This window comes from Chelonoidis abingdonii, chromosome 25 (genome assembly GCF_003597395.2).
Source record: "Chelonoidis abingdonii isolate Lonesome George chromosome 25, CheloAbing_2.0, whole genome shotgun sequence".
Taxonomy (NCBI): Eukaryota; Metazoa; Chordata; order Testudines; family Testudinidae; genus Chelonoidis; species Chelonoidis abingdonii.
In genome coordinates, this window is record NC_133793.1 from 12,429,702 (window position 1) to 12,448,674 (window position 18,973).

At 43.7% G+C, this 18,973-nt stretch overlaps 1 protein-coding gene across 46 annotated transcripts in view; it reads left to right on the forward strand.

Moving 5' to 3' along the window:
• EPB41 (erythrocyte membrane protein band 4.1) overlaps positions 1-18,973 on the forward strand; it is a 156,516-nt gene that overhangs the window by 131,797 nt on the left and 5,746 nt on the right. For 32 of the 46 annotated variants that reach the window (XM_075060946.1, XM_075060930.1, XM_075060913.1 and 29 more), the window contains 4 exons: positions 4,449-4,577; positions 14,618-14,719; positions 15,924-16,004; positions 16,683-16,790. In XM_075060946.1, coding sequence (XP_074917047.1) covers positions 4,449-4,577; positions 14,618-14,719; positions 15,924-16,004; positions 16,683-16,781 — 411 coding nt within the window. In that variant the 3' untranslated portion in view covers positions 16,782-16,790. Of the gene's footprint in view, positions 1-2,669; positions 3,132-4,448; positions 4,578-14,617; positions 14,720-15,923; positions 16,005-16,682; positions 16,791-18,973 lie in introns of all 46 variants that reach the window. The other 14 variants (XM_032802806.2, XM_032802809.2, XM_075060925.1 and 11 more) reach the window with 2 other exon arrangements.

The window sequence follows — 18,973 nt, forward strand, 5'->3', positions numbered from 1 at the left end:
TAACTTTTGAAGCTTAATGATAACGCTTAATGGAGCAAGATTTTCCAAAAAGCCGAGGTAGGCAGTTGTGCTGCAATATGCACATGTATTTGTATGTCCTATTTGTGTACATTTACCACAACTAACCATGCAAATTACCAATTAAATAACGAGAAGAATTATCTAATGAGCTCCATCATTTGGGGCTTTTCCCCTGCCCTCACTGAGTGACACTGAATGCAACAGTAACTTAATAACTATAGTAAAATTGTAGTTACTGTGTAAGGCTGCTTATTTTACCCTGTTTTTAGACTGATATTAGATTGTCAGTGGAAGAAATGCTGTGACTCTAGAATGGGATAAGAGACCCTAGCTTTGGTTCACAGCCCATAATTAAAAATGGAACCCAGTCCTCTGCAGAATAAGTTTGAGATGAGTTTATGTATTAAATATTTTTCCTGTACTCATTGGGCATTTGGGAAAACAGATGATTGTGTGCCAGTTTTGTTTTGTGTTTTTAACTCTTGTCTTCTCTTCTGTCACTGTTCCTTTTCTTCAAGTTCTGGCTAGAGGGCTCCCAGAGATGTAAGAAGACCTAGTTGAGAACTTGCTAACGAGCAGAATGGAAGGCAGAATAGCTCCAGCCTTAGTTAAATCCTCTGGCTTGGCACAGTCTTCCAAAGTACCTCAGGTGCTATAGACACACTTGCTTTCTTCTAGGGAGGTGTACTGATTTATTACATGTCTTTTCTACAGTGTACTGTTGCTAATACTAATTACACCTCTACCTTGATATAACGCTATCCTTGGGAGCCAAAAAATCTTACCGCGTTATATGTGAAACCGCATTATATCGAACTTGCTTTGATCCACCTGAGTGTGCAGCCCTGCCCCCCCCCCCCCAAGCGCTGCTTTACCGTGTTATATCTGAATTCGTGTTATGTCGGGGTAGAGATGTATATTGTAACTTTAAAAGGATTGGTATTGTAAGGGTTTCTGTGCTCAGACTGTGAAAGCAGCAGAGAATCCTGTGGCACCTTATAGACTAACAGAGGTTTTGGAGCGTGAGCTTTCGTGGGTGAATACCCACTTCGTCAGACGTCTGACGAAGTGGGTATTCACCCACGAAAGCTCACGCTCCAAAACCTCTGTTAGTCTATAAGGTGCCACAGGATTCTCTGCTGCTTTCACAGATACAGACTAACACGGCTACCCCTCTGATACTTGTGCTCAGACTGTTACTATTACAACAAAGTGTGGTACATGTGTTTCAATAGTTTTGGACAAATCATATTGCAATATGTAGTTGTTAACCTGTTTTGGAATAAACCGAATTGCGTATTCAACCACAATACGGTCAGTATGCATTAGCTTGACTATCTGGCTTTCCAGTGTAGAGCTGTCACTTACTTACACGATTCCTCAGCTAAACAAGGAATATGTTAAATTTTTGTGCAAGTCAGGCCTGGTCTACAGTGAGGGAGAATTGACATAAGATACACAACTTCAGCTACAAGAATAGTGTAGCTGAAGTCAATGTTTCTTAGGTCAACTTACCTCATGGCATGGAGTCGACTGCTGCCACTCCCCCATCGACTCCACTTCTGCCTCTCGCCGCAGTGGAGTACAGAAGTCGACAGCAGAGCGATCGGGGATCAATCACTACCCACCGATCCGGCGGGTAATGAAGACGTACCCTCAGTTGATCTGGTTTGTCTAGAATAATGATTACTTCATGTTGAGTAAGGATACATCATAATTCCTGCGTGAGCCAGTGGTTTCTTTCAGTTTGGGAGCCTCTTGATGTTTGAATCAGTTGACTACAGGACTGACTTCTTTCAATAACATTATCAACAGCATCATGTCCTTTACAACAATGTCTGTATTACTTATCCTGGACTAGTGGTTCTCAATTTGCGGGCCACTTGCAGCCCAATTAACATACAGCTGCAGCCCACGTGACATCCTCAGGGCCATACAGGTAGTATATATATTGTGTGGATGTGGCCCACATAACACAAAGAGCTGCATATGCAGCTCACAGTGGTAAATAGGAGAGAATTACTCTCCTAGGGGCTGCAATAACAAGACCCCTGCACTTATGTTTCAAAGGTGCTACACAATGTGAGTTCTAATCAGCTGAACACAGGCTGTCTGAATTCCCAGTGACAGTGATGCTCTTTCAGTGGTTTATGGTGGTTTTGTACCCACTTCTCCCCCCATCATTTCCACTAAAGTCTTATTTTAAGGAAAAGAAATGGACTTGGAGTATAGTGTCACTACAATGATGGGTATCTTTGTTTCTACAATTTCTGATTGCGCGCAGACCTCTCCATCCACCATACAACAGTTACTCCTTTCTTTCCTAATTTAAGCAAAGAGTGTTTAAGTCAAGAATCAGCCTTGTGATTTCTCAAGGTGCCAGGGAGAGACAGCTGTTTGTTATTATTCCATAATCCTAAAGCACATGAATAACTAGTCAGTTTGGAAGGTTGTGTTTAGGATGACCGCAGGATGCAATGTGTATTCAGGCTTTTTTTTTTTAATGAAGTCCACCTATTGCTGTGCATAGATTGCAGTAGACTTGATACAGTGTGAGTTAGAGACTGACATTATTTTTCTTAATACTTCAGGATGCTACATTCTTCCTAACCTCCTCTGGCTCTTTTGTGTATTTTTTTTCTTTTTAGAGTCTGTCTGACTTTCCCCCCAAAACGGATGTGGATGCAGTGACAGAGAGGAAAAGTACTGCCCCTGACTTTGAATTGGTGGGCCCAAAGCATTCAGTAGCCTGTAGTGAGAACCAAATGTCAACTCCACCAGAGTCTTTACAAAGTCATGACTTTGGCACTTCCTCCCTAAGCAGTGAGGAGGAAACTAGAGCTCTTGTATTTCTTGAGAGCAAGGATGACCTAACATATGAAAAGCGTTACGCAGGTGTGGAAAAGCAGGCAGATTACTCAGCTGAGCAGTCTGAGGTGGAGACCCTTACAATCTCTGTTTCACCTCCACTGTACCCCTGTGAGAGAGAGGAGAAGGCAGAGAATGTTGAAGAAAATTATTTTACAAGAGCTCCACTTAGAAATCTAAACGGAGAGTGTCACAACTTGAATATTGATAATGGGCTTCCCACGCTCATTCGCTGTTTTCAGGTAGTAATTGTGAGCTCAGAATGTCTCCTTTTTTTTTTTTTTTTCAAATCTTCCTTTTGGTTTTTGGAGTGAAATCCCAAACACTGCAGCAAGCACATGCTACAAATCTGTGATGAGGAATTATGTTTACATGGCCTGAATTCGTCCCCCAAACTAATCAGCCAATTAATCTCCTGCAAAGTCTGTGCAACTGAGCCCCCTCCAATTTAGCCATGCATAAAGTGACAGACATGCCTCAATGAAAAATGGTCTTTGTCTTCCTTTGAATCGAGTGCCCTGTGTTCTAAATAAAAGGAAACGTGCAGACTCCAAAGGCCACCACGTTTAATTTTATTCCACGGAATTGGGTGGTTATCATGGGTTTTTGGTGTGTTTTACTGCTGTATTGCAGAAAATTTGGAAACCAGGCTAAAGGAGGTGCTACAGGGCTGAAACTTAAATGTAGCACAATAAATTGTAGCTCTGTCAAAAGTCTACATTTACATTGTAATTGTCATGAGATTTCAAATCCCATCATCACCATGGCAGAGATTTTTGCCTGCTTCAGTGTTGCTGAATATCAATCATTTATGTCAGAATAGATGACCACTTAACATATTTACTAACAATCAAGGTGGCAACTGTCAGGCATTGGGAAGGTGAGCAGAAACTGACTGAGCTGGGAAAACCTTGTGGGTCTTTTGCTAATACTATCTTCTCTTTTGATGAATTACCAGATGGTGGAAGAACTGATTTTTCCAGTTTCTCTTTCAAGATTCATACTGTTTTTCTTTTAAAGACTTGTATCTGACATTGATTTAATAAAAGCCAGTGAACCACAGGTTGATGAGTATTTTAACAATGGAAATGGCTTTGTTTGCATTCAGAATAAAGCTTCAGTCAGCCGTGATTAATTATTTCTCCAGTCTCTACAGCATCAATTTTGATATTTCAGTACAGTCAGAGTAATGGTCTGACTGGCAGTTTTCTATGGGGTCCTCATCCTTGTAATTAGGAAGCTAATTAGTGCAGTACATTCATAGCAATCTGTTTAATCCTTGATGATTTTCCTGGTCTAACGTAAGAGAGAACAGTACAGTTAGCAGAGAGGATTTCACTATGTGTTTTTAAGCTGCAAATTTGACTTTGCTGGTTCAGTGCTTGATCCTCTGAAACATGTATCAAACTCTCTCTAGGGCTAAAATGTTCAAGATTTCTAGGCTGAGTCTTGGTTTCTCAGTCTGTGATGTTTTTATCAGATCAATGTCAGAGCGTTGACCAGAAACAACATCAGTATGTAACTATGCTATGTTTTTTTTTTTAAAACCTCTTTCATAGCCACCCCTAGTGAAGACTCAGACAGTTACCATCTCTGACATGTCCAATGCTGTGAAAAGTGAAATTCCAACAAAAGACATTTCCATTGTTCACACAGAGACCAAGACCATCACCTACGAAGCTGCACAGGTAGAAATGTTTTGCCTAACTCACAGTGGATTTAATTAAATGTAATATTATGTAAGTTCAGAGTTTATTAATCCTTAGAATGTGACCACGTAAGAATATTAGAATGGTCATACTTAGGCCTGGTCTACACTACGCGTTTAAACCGAATTTAGCAGCGTTAAACCGATTTAACCCTGCACCCGTCCACACGGTGAAGCCCTTTATATCAATATAAAGGGCTCTTTAAACCGATTTCTGTACTCCTCCCCGATGAGGGGAGTAGCGCTAAAATCAGTATTGCCATGTCGGATTAGGGTTAGTGTGGCCGCAAATCGATGGTATTGGCTTCCGGGCGGTATCCCACAGTGCACCATTGTGACCGCTCTGGAAAGCCATCTGAACTCGGATGCACTGGCCAGGTAGACAGGAAAAGCCCCGTGAACTTTTGAATTTCATTTCCTGTTTGCCCAGCGTGGAGCCTGATCAGCACGGGTGGCGATGCAGTCCCAAATCCAAAAAGAGCTCCAGTGCATGGACCGTACGGGAGATACTGGATCTGATCGCTGTATGGGGAGACAAATCTGTTCTATCACAGCTCCGTTACAGAAGACAAAATGACAAAGCATTTGAAAAAATCTCCAGGCTATGATAGACAGAGGCCACAGCACAGTGCTGTGTGACAAGCGTAACAGAAAGCCAAAGAATCAAATGGACGCTCATGGAGGGAGGGAGGGGTACTGAGGACTCCAGCTATCCCACAGTCCCCGCAGTCTCCGAAAAGCATTTGCATTCTTGGCTGAGCTCCAGTGCCTGTAGGGTCAAACACATTGTCCGGGTGGTTCAGGTATATCTCGTCATCCCCCCCTCCCCCCCCCCCCGAAAGAAAAGGGAAAAAAATTGTTTCTTCACTTTTTTCAATGTCACCGTATGTCTACTGCATGTGCTGGGTAGACGCAGTGCTGCAGGCACTGCACAGCAGCATCCTCTCCCCTCCCGGTGGCAGACGGTACAGTACAAAATGACTGGTATGTCCGTCATCATCCCGTGAGTGCTCCTGGGTGGCCTCAGTGAGGTCGGCCGGGGGGGGGGGGCGCCTGGGTAAAAATAGGAATGACTCCAGTCATTCCCGGCAGATGGTACAGAACGGCTGGTAACCGTCTTCATCATAGCAACTGGGGGCTGAGCTTCATCAGCCCCCCTGCCCCCCCTTTCATGTCTAAAGAAAAGATTCTGTTCTGGACTATCTAGCAGATGGGATGCTGGGCTCCTTTCCCCCCCACCGTAATGTTCCTCACTAGCAGCTGGAGGCTGCCTCCCCTCATTTTATCTCACTAAAAAGTCATTGTTTCTTATTCCAGCATTCTTTATTACTTCATCACACAAATGGAGGGACACTGCAACGGTTAGCCCAGGGGAGTTGGGGGAGGAGGGAAGCAACGGGTGGGATTGTTGCAGGGGCATCCCCTAGAATGGCATGCAGCTCATCATTTCTGCGGGATCTGACACGGAGCAGCTGTGCTCTCTGATTCTCTGGATACACTGGTCTCTAGTACACTTGCCCCATATTCTAGGCAGGACTGACTCTATTTTTTAGATCAAACAAAGGAGGGAATGACCCGGGGAGTCATTCCCATTTTGTCTTTGCGCCCCCGGCTGACCTCAGAGAAGGCCAGCCAGGAGCACCCATGACAGCAGCAGACGGTACAGAACGACTGATAACTGTCATCTCATGCAATTTACAATGGCATGGCAGACAGAACGACTGATAACCGTCATCTCATCACCAATTTACTGGGCATGGCAGACCATACAATAGAGATGGTAACTCTGCTACCTTGCAAAGGCAAATGAATGCTGCATGCTGCTGTGTAGCACTGCAGTACTGCGTCTGTCAGCAGCATCCAGTGCACATACAGTGACAAAAGGCTAAACGGGCTCCATGGTTGCCATGCTATGGCATCTGCCAGGGCAATCCAGGGAAAAAGGGCGTGAAATGACTGTCTGCCATTGCTTTCACAGGGGAAGAATTGAGTGATGACATTTACCCAGAATCACCCGCGACACTGTTTTTGCATTGGGATCTCAACCCAGAATTCTAATGGGCAGGGGAGACCGCGGGAGCTATGGGATAGCTACAGGATAGCTACTCATGGTGCAACGCTCCGGAAATCGACGCTAGCCTCAGTACATGGACGCACACCGCCGAATTAATGTGCTTAGTGTGGCCGCGTGCACTCAACTTTATACAATCTGTTTTACAAAACCGGTTTATGTAAAAGCAGAATAGTCCCGTAGTGTAGACATACTGTTAGTCAGATCAGTATTCTGTCTTCCAGCAGTAACCAATGCCAGATGCTTCAGTAGAGATGAACAGAACAAGCAGTCATTAAGTGATCCATCCCCTGTTGTCCAATCTCAGCTTTTGGCAGTCAGAAGCTAGGGATCCCCAGAGCCTGGGGTTGCATCCCTGATCATCTTGGCTAATAGCCATTGATGGATCTATCCTCTGTGAACGTATCTAATTCTTTCTTGAACCTCGTTACAGTATTGGCCTTCTCATCGCCTGACAATGAGTTCCACAAGTTTACTGTGCATTATGTGAAGAAATGCTTCCTTTTTATTTGTTTTTAACTTGCTGCCTATTAATTTAATTGGGTGATCCCTAGTTCTTGTGTTATGTGACAGAATAAATACACTTCCTTATTCACTTCCTCCACACCTTTCATGACTTTATAGACCTCTATCATATTTTCCTTTAGTTATCTTTTTTCCAAGCTGTGAACAGTCCCAGTCGTTTTAATCTGTCCTCATATGGAAGCTGTTCCAAGCCATTAATCATTTTTGTTGCCCTTCTCTGTACCTTTTCTAATACCAGTGTCTCTTTTTTGAGCTGGGGTGACCAGAACTGCATGTAGGTGGAGGGCATATTGTAGATTCTAGCAGTGCAAGAATTATTCTTTCCTGCACCAGGTATTTTTCGCAGGTTTCAGGAATATGATCATTTAATTAAAAGCTGTATCATAATACATACATACAGGGGACTGAATTAAGATTCTCTTTCAACTGCTTGTCCATAGACATATTCCACTGATAGTGTACATGTGCTCCATGGGCCCGAGATTGGAGTCTTTTGGCTAGCAGTGTCCGCTGTGGCCATCGATACACCCTGAGTTCTTCTTTGAGTGCTTGCTCATGTCTGTTCCACGTTAGGTGTGTGTGCTCGCCGCATGCACTGGTGCAGAAGTTTTCCTCTCAGTGGTATCCATAGAGGACTGGTTCTGGCGCTCTCTGGAGTGGCACACATGTGCCTCTGTACATGATGTTCTACAAGGACAAAGTTCAGTTGCATCCCCATCCTGCTTTCCTGCCAACAGTGGTGTCACTTTTTCATGTTAACCCAGACATTTTGCTCCCAGTATTCTGCCCAAAGCCTCACTCGTCCAATGAGGAGAGGCGCTTGCACACCCTAGATGTCAGGTGGGCTCTGGCCTTCTACTTAGAGCATACCAAGCCCTTCCATAAATCTACTCAACTCTTCATCACAAGTGGCTGACAGGATGAAAGGCCACGTGGTGTCTACTCAAAGGCTTTCGTCTTGGATTACTACCTGCATCTGTATTTGCTACGAGTTGGCTCAAATTGTACCTCCACCGATAGTGATGGCCATTCAACTACAGTTCAGGCGTCAGCAGCAGCCTTCCTAGCACAAGTCCCTATCCAGGACATCTGCAGGGCCGTAATGTGGTCATTGGTACACTCCTTCACGACCCACTACTCCATCACCCAGTTGCCAGAGATGATGCTGGCTTTGGCAGAGCTGTGTTGCAATGGACACATCCATGAACTCTGACCCGCCTCCGGAGATACTGCTTGAGAGTCACCTAACATGGAATGGTCATGAGAAAGCACTCTAGGGAAAAAAAACAACAGTTACTAACCTTCCATAACTACTGTTCTAACTATTCTTCGAGATGTGTTGCTCATGTCCATTTCATAACCCGCCCTCCTTCCCCTCTTTCGGAGTTGCGGCAAGAAGGAACTGAGAGTGGGAGAGCCAGTGATGCCATATGCGCGCTACTCCAGAGAGCGCCACAGCTGGTCCCTTATGGATACCAGTGAGGGAAAAACTTTCAGCACCAATGCATGTGATGAGCAACGCATCACGAACAACAGTCACGGAAGGTTAGTAACCAGTTTTTTTCCACGTCTCATGCCAACCATATTAAAAGGGCAGAGTGGACAACTGCCACTCAGTTCCTCTCGCTGGCTCTAGCTTTGAAATGGAACTACTCCCTTGTCTGTTTTCAGTGTATTGCTGGCTCTTTGTTCATTCCTTCTAAATGTTGTCCTAATCCCCAGTTCTACTTAGGTAGTTTGCCAATTGGCACCGTAGTAGTCGTTTTTTCAGATTGCATTTCTTTTTTATCAGGCAAATCCTTCTTTATTTTTCTGGTATCAGGATAGCTAGTTCTAAGTCCTCTGGTTTCAAATATCATCCCTTACAATTCCCATCAAATGAAAATATTATGTGTTGAATAAAATGAAAAGCTTGGCATGTTTTATGAATCTTTAAACAGGCTGAATAAAATCAGCCTCAACACTCCAGATTTGCGTATTAACTAAGATTCTGTTTGTGACAAACTTTCACATTTGCATAAACAAATAACTTGTGTATATATTGATGTGTGCGCACCACTAAGAATTACCAGTAAGCGGTTTTCAAAATAGCTCCATGTCTGAACAGAATTGCTCACCGGCTGCTGGTGCTTTGATGTAGACTAGACTGTTCTAAGCAAACAAAGTGTAGCCTTTGTCCTAGGAGAGATTTGCTGTCTATTTTATTTTCATTTCTGTTTATCACACTTTTCCTGTAGTCTTTTTTCTGTTTATTGTTCTGAAGAACTTTGTGTACAGATTAAATTATCTTGACATTTTTTGAAAACTTTGTTTTGTATCATCTTATCCTGATGATTTCCTGCTACATTCCTATATCTACAGCGGGTACTGAAACCAAAAATAGACTCAGTGTGAAAGTACTTGTTGTTATCAATCTCAAAGCACTTTAAATTAGCAAATTAGAATATTAGTGGTGTAATAACTATATTCAAATGTGGCTCCATAGTTAAGGCTGAAGCAGATTTTGACCTGATGAAAATTCTTAATATCTTACAAATGTAATTTTATGTCAGAGTAAAAATTTTTTGACAAGGCAAATCAGGTAAGCTTTTAGATAGACAATGGTTCAGAAAAATCTCTTCACTATTTTTTCCTGATATCTTTTTCTGGCTTATTATTACTGCAAAATGGACTGGCCTGTAAACTTCAAGTCTTGGTAAGGTCCTGTGCCCTTTCCCAGTTTTGGAGATTTGTTGGCAGAATGCAATTATTGAAAGTAGTTTATGGGCTCCGGGTGTGAGCATTGACAGAGTGTAGGAAGGTCGCAACAGCAGCATGAGAGCTGCACAAATGACACAAAGGTATAGTGGAAGCCATGGGAACTCCCCATGGCACTACAGTTCAGATTCATACCGCTGAGGGCCTGCAGTTGCATGCTGACCCTGTGCTTTCTCAGTTCCTTCTTACTGCCTGTGGAGGTTATTGGAGTGCCTTTTGCCTTGCCTAGCAAGGATTAGCGGTGGTTCTCTACTGTTTTTTGAGCATTAGGGTCTTGTAAATAGTTTTTCATTAGTTGTTAAGTAGTGTAGTTACAAGTTGGAGAATGGCCCCATGGAGACTCTGGTTTTAAGCCCTGCTCTGACTGGAACAGGCCTTTGCTGCCTGAAGTGCTTGACGGGAATCACATGTGAATGACAAGTGTCACACAGAATCATAGAACTGGAAGGGACCTTGAGAGGTCATCTAGTCCAGTCCCCTGCACTCGTGACAGGACTACGTATTATCTAGAGACAGTTCCTTCCTGTAAGAGTACGTGAGCTACAGGCCATTCCTGTAAGAACTCGGAAAGAGCATGACAGCCGTTTGAGGGCCCTCCTCATGGAGGCTGCTCTCTGCCTGGCTTCTGAGCCTTCCCTCATGGACTCCACCCCTCGCACTTCGGCCTTGGTGCATAGCGCACCCCAGCACCGGGCTCTGTTTCCTGTGCCCAAAAAGAAGTTGAAGAAATGTAACTCCCCAGAACTGAGCAAGAAGGGCCATGGGATATCAGGCAAAGGACCCAGTTCAGGCCGCCCACCCACAATGGAGCGCCTCCCCCGTGGGGTCCCATAGCCCCTTGAGGGATCCACAACTGATTCCCAGGAGCAGTAGGGGGCACAGGCTTGTGGCATGGCTGATGCCTTCCCAGGGTCTCCTGGCTCCCAGAGGGCAGAGGCCTTTAGCGGTGCCACTGGCACTGCGTGCATTGCAGGAAGCGGCAAAGGATACCTTTGAGGGCAAGCCAGCCGTCAAGACCTCCCAGAGGGCAAGTGAGCACTGCAGATCTCTAGAGCCAAAACAACACACTCTGTCTGCACACCCTAGATCTCTGGCTTCTCAGCTCAGATCCTCTGCAGGTCACCCTAGATTGCCAGCATCATGGTCACCCTCTGCCCTTTCGATGTGGATCGCTTAGGGGGAGGCGCCAGTCACCGTATCACTGGCACTGTTCATCCTCCCATCTCCTTGGCACAGATCCCTGTCCCCCCCACCGCGGGAATGGTCTCCGTCATAGTACTGATCCCACCTAACCCTTGGCATCGGTCCTCCTATTCAAGACACTGGTCCATCCAAGGGAAGAAAATTTCCTTAGATTCTGTGATGATGAGATTTCTAAGAGAAGTCAGTTGTCTCTACCCACCTGTGAAAGAGGTTCCCTTGTGGGACCTTAATGCTGTCTTAGCTGCCTTTATGGGACCTCCACCCAAGATCCAGGGGACTTGTTCCCTGTCTCTCCTGTGCCAGAAGACAGCCTTTGTTGTTGCTATAACATCTGCAAGGAGAGTAAGTGAGCTATAGGTCTTAATAGCAGAGCTCCCATGTACACAGTTTTTCAAACAAAGTGGCCAACTTTTGTTAAAAGTAGTTTCACCTTAACCAAATAATGTATTGCTGGTGTTCTTCTCTAAACTGAACTTCAGTGCAGATGAACAGTGACCTCACACATTGGATGGGAGAAGGTGCTTGGCATTTTAGAGAGGACTTCTCAGGCTTTTTGCTTCCTGTGCTGATCGGGTGATGGGTCATTCTCTGCACATCGGATTTCCAGGTGGATAATTTCCTGCTTTACAACAGCATGTGATGTAGCTCAGACCATGTCTTCATAAAGATTTATGGGCCATCTGATGAGGCCCCAAGAAACATTGATAGCATTCTTCAGTGATGTTTCGATAGTAGGCATTGGCAGGGCTGCTAAGTGATCTTCTCTTTTACCAAGCACCATGCTGTTACCACTGCGTCTAGGTGAGATGCAGACTTTGGGAAGGCAGTCCTGCAGTCTTTGTTTAAGTAGGCGCTAACCTCCGAGTACTGTTCGAGAGTCACGCGAGAGGAGTATGTGTCTGTCTGCAACCACTCGAAGAACTGGTGACCTCCTGTGCTCTAACTATTCTTCAAAATGTAAGCGTAGACATGTCCCATGACCTACCCTCTGTCGCCTCTCTATCAGGGTCTCTATTTTTGATGTTTAGGTCAGAGGAACTGAGAGGGATGGGGGGGCACTGCCCTGAAATAGCCTGGGGAGGGACTAAGGGCTGCTCCTACAGGTACTGCTAGGCAAGGTTCTCTGACTTTGGTGTGCTGCGTGCGTGTGCACCTGAGTGGAATATCTGTCTGCACCCCTGTTTCCAGAACAGTTACAGAATAGGTAAGTAACCATTTTTTACTTTTAGGAAGTCTGCAACTTGGAGGCTAAATGGTAGAGGAATAACCGAGAACTGGGTTCTGTTCTGCCACTGACTGGCTTTAATGCTTTTCACTTTGTAGGCATTATTTAGTACCTCTGAAAAGCAGGTAACTTATTTTGGTGCCTAAATATGGCTCCCAAATTTGAAAATATTTGTCTTAGCCTTTGTGTCTGCTTCCCTGTCTGTAATATGGAGTTAGTATGACTGCCTATTGCAAGGAGGTATCTGTGCAGTGGACCATTTGTTTAATGCATACCTGGCGTACTGTCATCCTTGTGGAAACTCTGTCTCCAGAGATCATTAGCAACTGATTGTTTAACATCCCGTCTGAAGTAGAGCACTCTAACAGTTTCACATGCTCTCCAGAACCAAACTGCAGCACCAGTACTGGGCATAGTGTGAAGTTTGAACCTGTATTGCTCAGAGCATTAGTAGCTGAGATTAACTGATCCAGCTAAGTCTAGTCACAATCTTTACATCGCTAGCTCTGATGTCTCAAGGGAGAACTGAGAATTTTGTAACCTAATTATTTGGCAGGTTTCAGAGTAGCAGCCGTGTTAGTCTGTATCTGCAAAGACAACAGGAGTACTTGTGGCACTTTAGAGACTAACACATTTATGCTTATGCTCAAATAAATTTGTTAGCCTTTAAGGGTATGTCTATACTACCCACCGGATCAGCAGGTAGTATTCGATGTATTGGAGATCGATTTATCGTGTCTTGTCTGGACGTGATAAATCGATCTGCGAATCAATGCCTGTACTCCACCTCGGCAGGCAGAGTAAGCAGAGTCAACAGGGAGCCGCAGCAGGCAACTCGCTGCTGTGAGGATGGCAAGGTAAGTCAAACTAAGATACTTCGACTTCAGCTATGCAGATAGCAAATAGCATAGCTGAAGTTGCGTATCTTAGTTCAAACACCACCACCACCCAGTGTAGCCTAGGCCTAAGGTGCCACAAGTACTCCTGTTGGTTTTGCTAATTATTTGAGAGTAGGTGAGATTTGGCCAAAAAGTAATGATGATCTCTGGAGAGTTGAAGTTTTATACAGCACAGAAACTGGTTCCACCTAGTGGTCACTCTGAAGATATAATCTTGTCTTAAATTGTCATTACAGTCTCATAGACTGTTCTGTAACAATAATTGGACAAAAGAGGCTGTTACTGTATATCTTTAATTCAGTCATTTGGAAACATGAACAATAAACTCTTGGGCAATAAATTGGCTTTGGAAAGCCTGAGAGTTGTACAGGATGGGAGCCACGTAATTAAAGAGGTGGTACATAGTTGTTGTTACTTACGGTTTATTTAGGTTATAGTAGCATCTGGGGCTCTTACGCTGCACTGGGCACAGCCCTGGAGAGGCTGATGTACAAAGGGCTTGGGGGAGATGGATTCCAAAATAGCTTCCAAACCTGTTTAGAATGATAAATGGATAAAATGTCAACTAAGCCCATCTGCCCCCTCAGCCATCTTAATTGAACAGCTTCTTTTATAGGAGGTTCAACAGAAGTGAGACTTGAGCAGCGTAGTGGTCTTTATAGACCAGTTTGGGGAAGGTGGTATATGCAAAAAAGACAGTGTGGACAAGGCTGCATGTTGGTGGAGCAGGGAGAGTGATTGGCGTGGGGACCTTCTCATGTAGCTTCTATGGAATCTGTAGGAGTAATTTGTGACAATGCAGAACAGCTAGAAGGTAAACACATAGTACTGTCCATGCTGCCTGAAACATGCAAGTCAGTTCAGTGTGTGCTAAGCAAATTTACGAGCACAGCTCCCCAGTTCAACTGGAAAGGGAGAGGAGAAAAGAGAGGATAGAGAAGGTCCATTCATCATCGCAGAATTGAGAGCGGGAGAGCTGAACAAAGTCACTGTGTGGAATGGAGAATCATCACCCTGTGGTTGGGTGAGATCGCAGTGCAGACATCCTAATGGATGTCAAGGCTTGTCTGCTTGATTTCATTGTGGCTCTATTGGAGGGCAGCATGGCTCCTTGGTTCTTCAAGTGCCATACCTTTAGACACTATTAGTCTTGAAACCTTTGTTACACTGCTAAAACACTAATTATTCATCCAGCTGTGAATCTCTTCACTTTGTCTCATAAATAATGCAAAGTCTACTTTTGCAATGATTGTACATCATCTTAAATTACAGCACTGAGATCCTGTTGCAGTGGTGACTGTGTGAAGATAATTGATTGCTGTTTTGTGTGTGTCTCATAGACAGATGATGGCAATGGGGACTCAGACCCTGGAGTCCTGCTCACTGCTCAGACCATCACGTCAGAGACCACCAGTAGTACAACCACCACACAGATTACAAAGGTAAAAAGGTTATGCTAACAGGACTGGTATGAAATCTAAATGTTTTATTGATGATCAAACCATACAAAGCAAAGTTGGCCCTTTCCTGCCAAATACTTAGTTGTACAAATATTTTCCCCTCCAATCCTGTTTCCCCCTTTCTCTGTCCTTAATTCTGCCTGACACCAGCGCAATCCAGAATCACTTGAAAATGGACATTATCTTGCTTCCTGAAGAACTGTCCCATCACAGTTTGAGTGATCCAACAGTAGCTTGGGATCCTGAGGCAGTTCTGAGAACCTCCTATCAGTGTGTTAGCCAGATATTTGTTTTCATTTTAAATGTCGCTAGCCTTTGAGTTCTTATTTGCTCCTCTGTACAGTAAATAAGATTGAGTCCTGTTTAGAACTTTTTAATTAATACAGCATTTGAGCTACAAATGATTAAAGTTGGAGAATGTTGGCAAATCAAACTTACGTGTGAGAAATCATCAATTTGAGAAAGTAGGGATGAGTTTGAAGACTTCAGTTTACTTCTACTTTACGGGAATGTCCCCTAGTTGTAGACCCATGTCACATTTTTATCAAAGATTTTGCAAAACCTAAAATACTTCACTAATGCTGTCATGGACACACTAACTGCCAGCATTGCTGTGGGCTTCTTGTTTTGTTATTTATTTAAGTGCAGAGTTGCAGAGAATTTTTTAATTTGAACTTTCCTCTGAACAAAATTAAATAATATTATTGTGCTAGTTCCTGGGTGCCAAAGTGAAACTGAGCAGCCTGAGTGCATTGTCCATGCTGAGTGAAGCACACAGTGTGTGCATACTCTAGATGCTGAAATACATTAGATTTTTAAAACAACTTTTGAGTGTAATAATGGAACATATTATATTGACAGTGTCCCTTTGACATGGTTAACATTTTCAGCCTGCAAGACCGGGATGATTAATATTTTTATTGATTTAAAAAACTCTTTATTGATAATGTGCTTGTTTGGTTGGAAGAAGGGAAAATTGTCATATACTGAAGTGAGATTTTTTTTTAATTTGTGTCCTCTCACTCTCTGTATGATCCAGTTATGCTTGTTTCCCAGTAATGTTTTGGTAATTGGCAAGTGACTTTAGTTTGAGTTCCATCTTTTGAAAGCCAGCTTCAATCCACTTTGTAATTCTTTACCATTGTTGCACTGTAGGCAACTAGTAACCTATGTTCTTTCATACTAGACTGTAAGAGGTGGAATTTCAGAGACAAGAATTGAAAAAAGAATTGTCATCACAGGAGATGCAGACATTGACCACGATCAGGTGAGCGATCAGGAGTGGGGCACCTCTTTGTGCTGTGTTGTGCGATGGCATTAAGACATGGTATCTTCCCTGAAGAGCTTCCAAAACTACATAGACAGGGAAGACATAGTAAGGTGGAAAGGAACACAACATGCAAACAAAGTAGTGGTCGATGGCTGGAGGAAGAAACAAGGGTGGTTGCATGGTGATTCACATTCGTTAGTGGAGAGCAAGAGCAGTGAGTTAGTGCGAATCTAGACCAACAACTCAACCAAAGGCAAATGGCAAAAGCATTCCCTGTTTGTGGCTTCATACATAAAATAATGTTATCATCCACCTTGTAAGGTGGGAAGGTAGCAACAATGAAGTCAGCTAGCAGTGGAATTTCCTGGAGCTAAGGCTTTTTACACCCTCAGGAGACTGTCAACTGGACCTGCTGTCCCAGATTGGCTCCCCTCTGGTCTGAGTGGGAGTGGCAGGCAGGCTGGCCTGCTGCCCTCCCCCTGATGCTCAAGGCTGAAGCCACTAGGTGAAATCCTGCCTTCACTGAAATGAATGGGAGTTTTGCTATGGCCATCAATGAGGCCAGGATTTCACCCAATGTCTGATATGGTGACATGGGAGAGACTGCAGTGAAATTCACTTTGTTCAGCTGTTTGCAACCCACTGTGCTTCTCTGAAGAGATGTTTCTTTCTCAGGTTCTAGTGCAGGCCATCAAAGAAGCAAAAGAGCAGCACCCGGACATGTCTGTGACCAAAGTCGTCGTCCACCAGGAGACTGAGATTGCTGATGAATAGCACGGCCAGGTGAGCAGGTTGAAATACAGGTTCTGACTACACCGACTGACTGGAGGAGGAGACACCTACAGCCAGAGAGGGCCAGTCATCATGAGTCCATGAAAAATCTATCAGAGCCTTTTAGGTTTCTCTTGGAATCTCAGTATTTTGAATGTGATCTAGCAAGGCACTTCCTATAACTCTAGAAGCAGAAGATGTAGAGAGATGTTAATTTGCATAGCACTTCACGTATCAAGGTGTCTTACAGACCTAAGCTACAAAGGAACCTCACTGGTTGGAAGCCCAAAGAATCACCTCTTTTAAGACTAGTACAGAGAAAAAAGTGCTTAGTTTATTTTGTGCACTGGCATCCTGGATCTCTGGATCTTTGTGTTAGCTCTTTAAAACACAGAACAGGAAAATGCTTGTAGTATGTAAGACTACTTTTAACTTCAGCTGATTAGATTTCAGGCTGATGCTGTGGCAGCAGGATTGCAAATCTTTGGTGACAAAAAGGGAAAACACACCAGTGTGAATGTTAGGAACTATTGTATTGCAGAAATCATTTTGATAGATGCCAAATTCAAGCAGGTGAAGGCTACTAAGAGACACTAACTCAGTAGAAATACATTGGATTAAATGTCTGTGGGACAGAATGAAGATACAATTTTTTTTTTTTTCAGTAGGAAAGCTGGCATGCATACTACAACCATTTTAGAACAGGAAATGAGAATCAACTGGTTAATTTGGACAGGCTGGATGCAGTTAACCAACTTGTAATGTGGACACAGGACTGGTCAAATTCCAACAGTGTGGCTATATTAACAGTTTAGTAGTTGTGCTTACTCAAGCTTTAGCCTATAGCTCTGGTCTTGCCAGCCAACTTATGCTGCTATAAGTGATGCAGAGTTAGGTATAACCTGAGTTAACTCTGCAGCGAAGGCAGTTGCTTAGGTGCTTGCAAGACGTTTCATCTATGACCATAGATGATCAGAATCTCCGTTTTACTGTGTATCCAGCATCTCCAATACCATGTTACTTGGACATTGGTTTCTTACTTGCTCAGAAGGAAAAGACAAAGGTGTTAAATATGAACCCCTACCTCATCACTCCCTAAATTGCCAATATCACATCCTGCAGCTCCTGGCTTTTTCCCTAGAGGTCTCCAAGCCTGGTGTGGCTTTGCTGTGAGAAATAACACAACTGTGCCAATTTTATTTTATTATCAAAACAGAAACATGATAGTACCTGGTTTTAATTAGGTTATGCTAACAGCCAAACTCAGGTGAAATTCCCTATTTTGTCTATATAAACAAAAGCTTGATGACAATGATAATTCTAGAGCCCTATATAGAAAAAGGATCATTGCAGCGTAATCATTACGGGTAAATATCTCCCCTCCGTCTTTCTGTCTTAATAACATCATGCAGTGCAGAAGAGCAAGTGACCACAGAGTGATGATTGCCCCTTGACTAAAATTAGGAACTTTGAGTCTGTCTGCACTAGGAAAAGCAGCAGTCTGACAATGTCAAGAGGTGCTTTCTGGGTCTCCTTCCCTCTCAGCAATATTAAAATGGTGGTACGCACAAGGAGCAGTCATGTCTCTGCTAGCTGCAGTGGCTGTGAAAAGGGTCAGAGTTCAACATCACTTGACAAGGAAGTTGTGCAGAAGCATTTTAATGGTAGAACCAATGGGGGCCCCACTGCTCAGGTCTGAAAGTGGAGGTGCTTCTTCCCCCTTCACCCCAGGCTCTGTTATCTGCAGCAGTGAATAAGGGGTTATGGGATGGGCACTAGCCCTGAGGCCAAAGATTGACAAATAGTTCTCATCTGCTTCAGTAGTAAGTCTGCCTATTTTCCTAATCTAGAAAAGACCCCAAAATTTGAGTTAAGGTTGCTGTGATCTGCTATGACCTCAGTACCTAGCTTTTCAGTTTAGTTGTTTGGAAACAATAGTAACTGTTTAAAGCTGCTTTAAGAATCCATAAAGGCAGCAGCATTTTATTCCTAGGGCTGTGCTCAGCATCAGTTGTATTGGTGCACCAACATGTTTTGGCCAGCTAGCATGCTGGATAAAGTACAATTAAACAGGTTTCAGAGTAGCAGCCATGTTAGTCTGTATCCGCAAAAAGAACAGGAGTACTTGTTGCACCTTAGAGACTAACAGATTTATTTCAGCATAAGCTTTCGTGAGCTACAGCTCACTTCTTCGG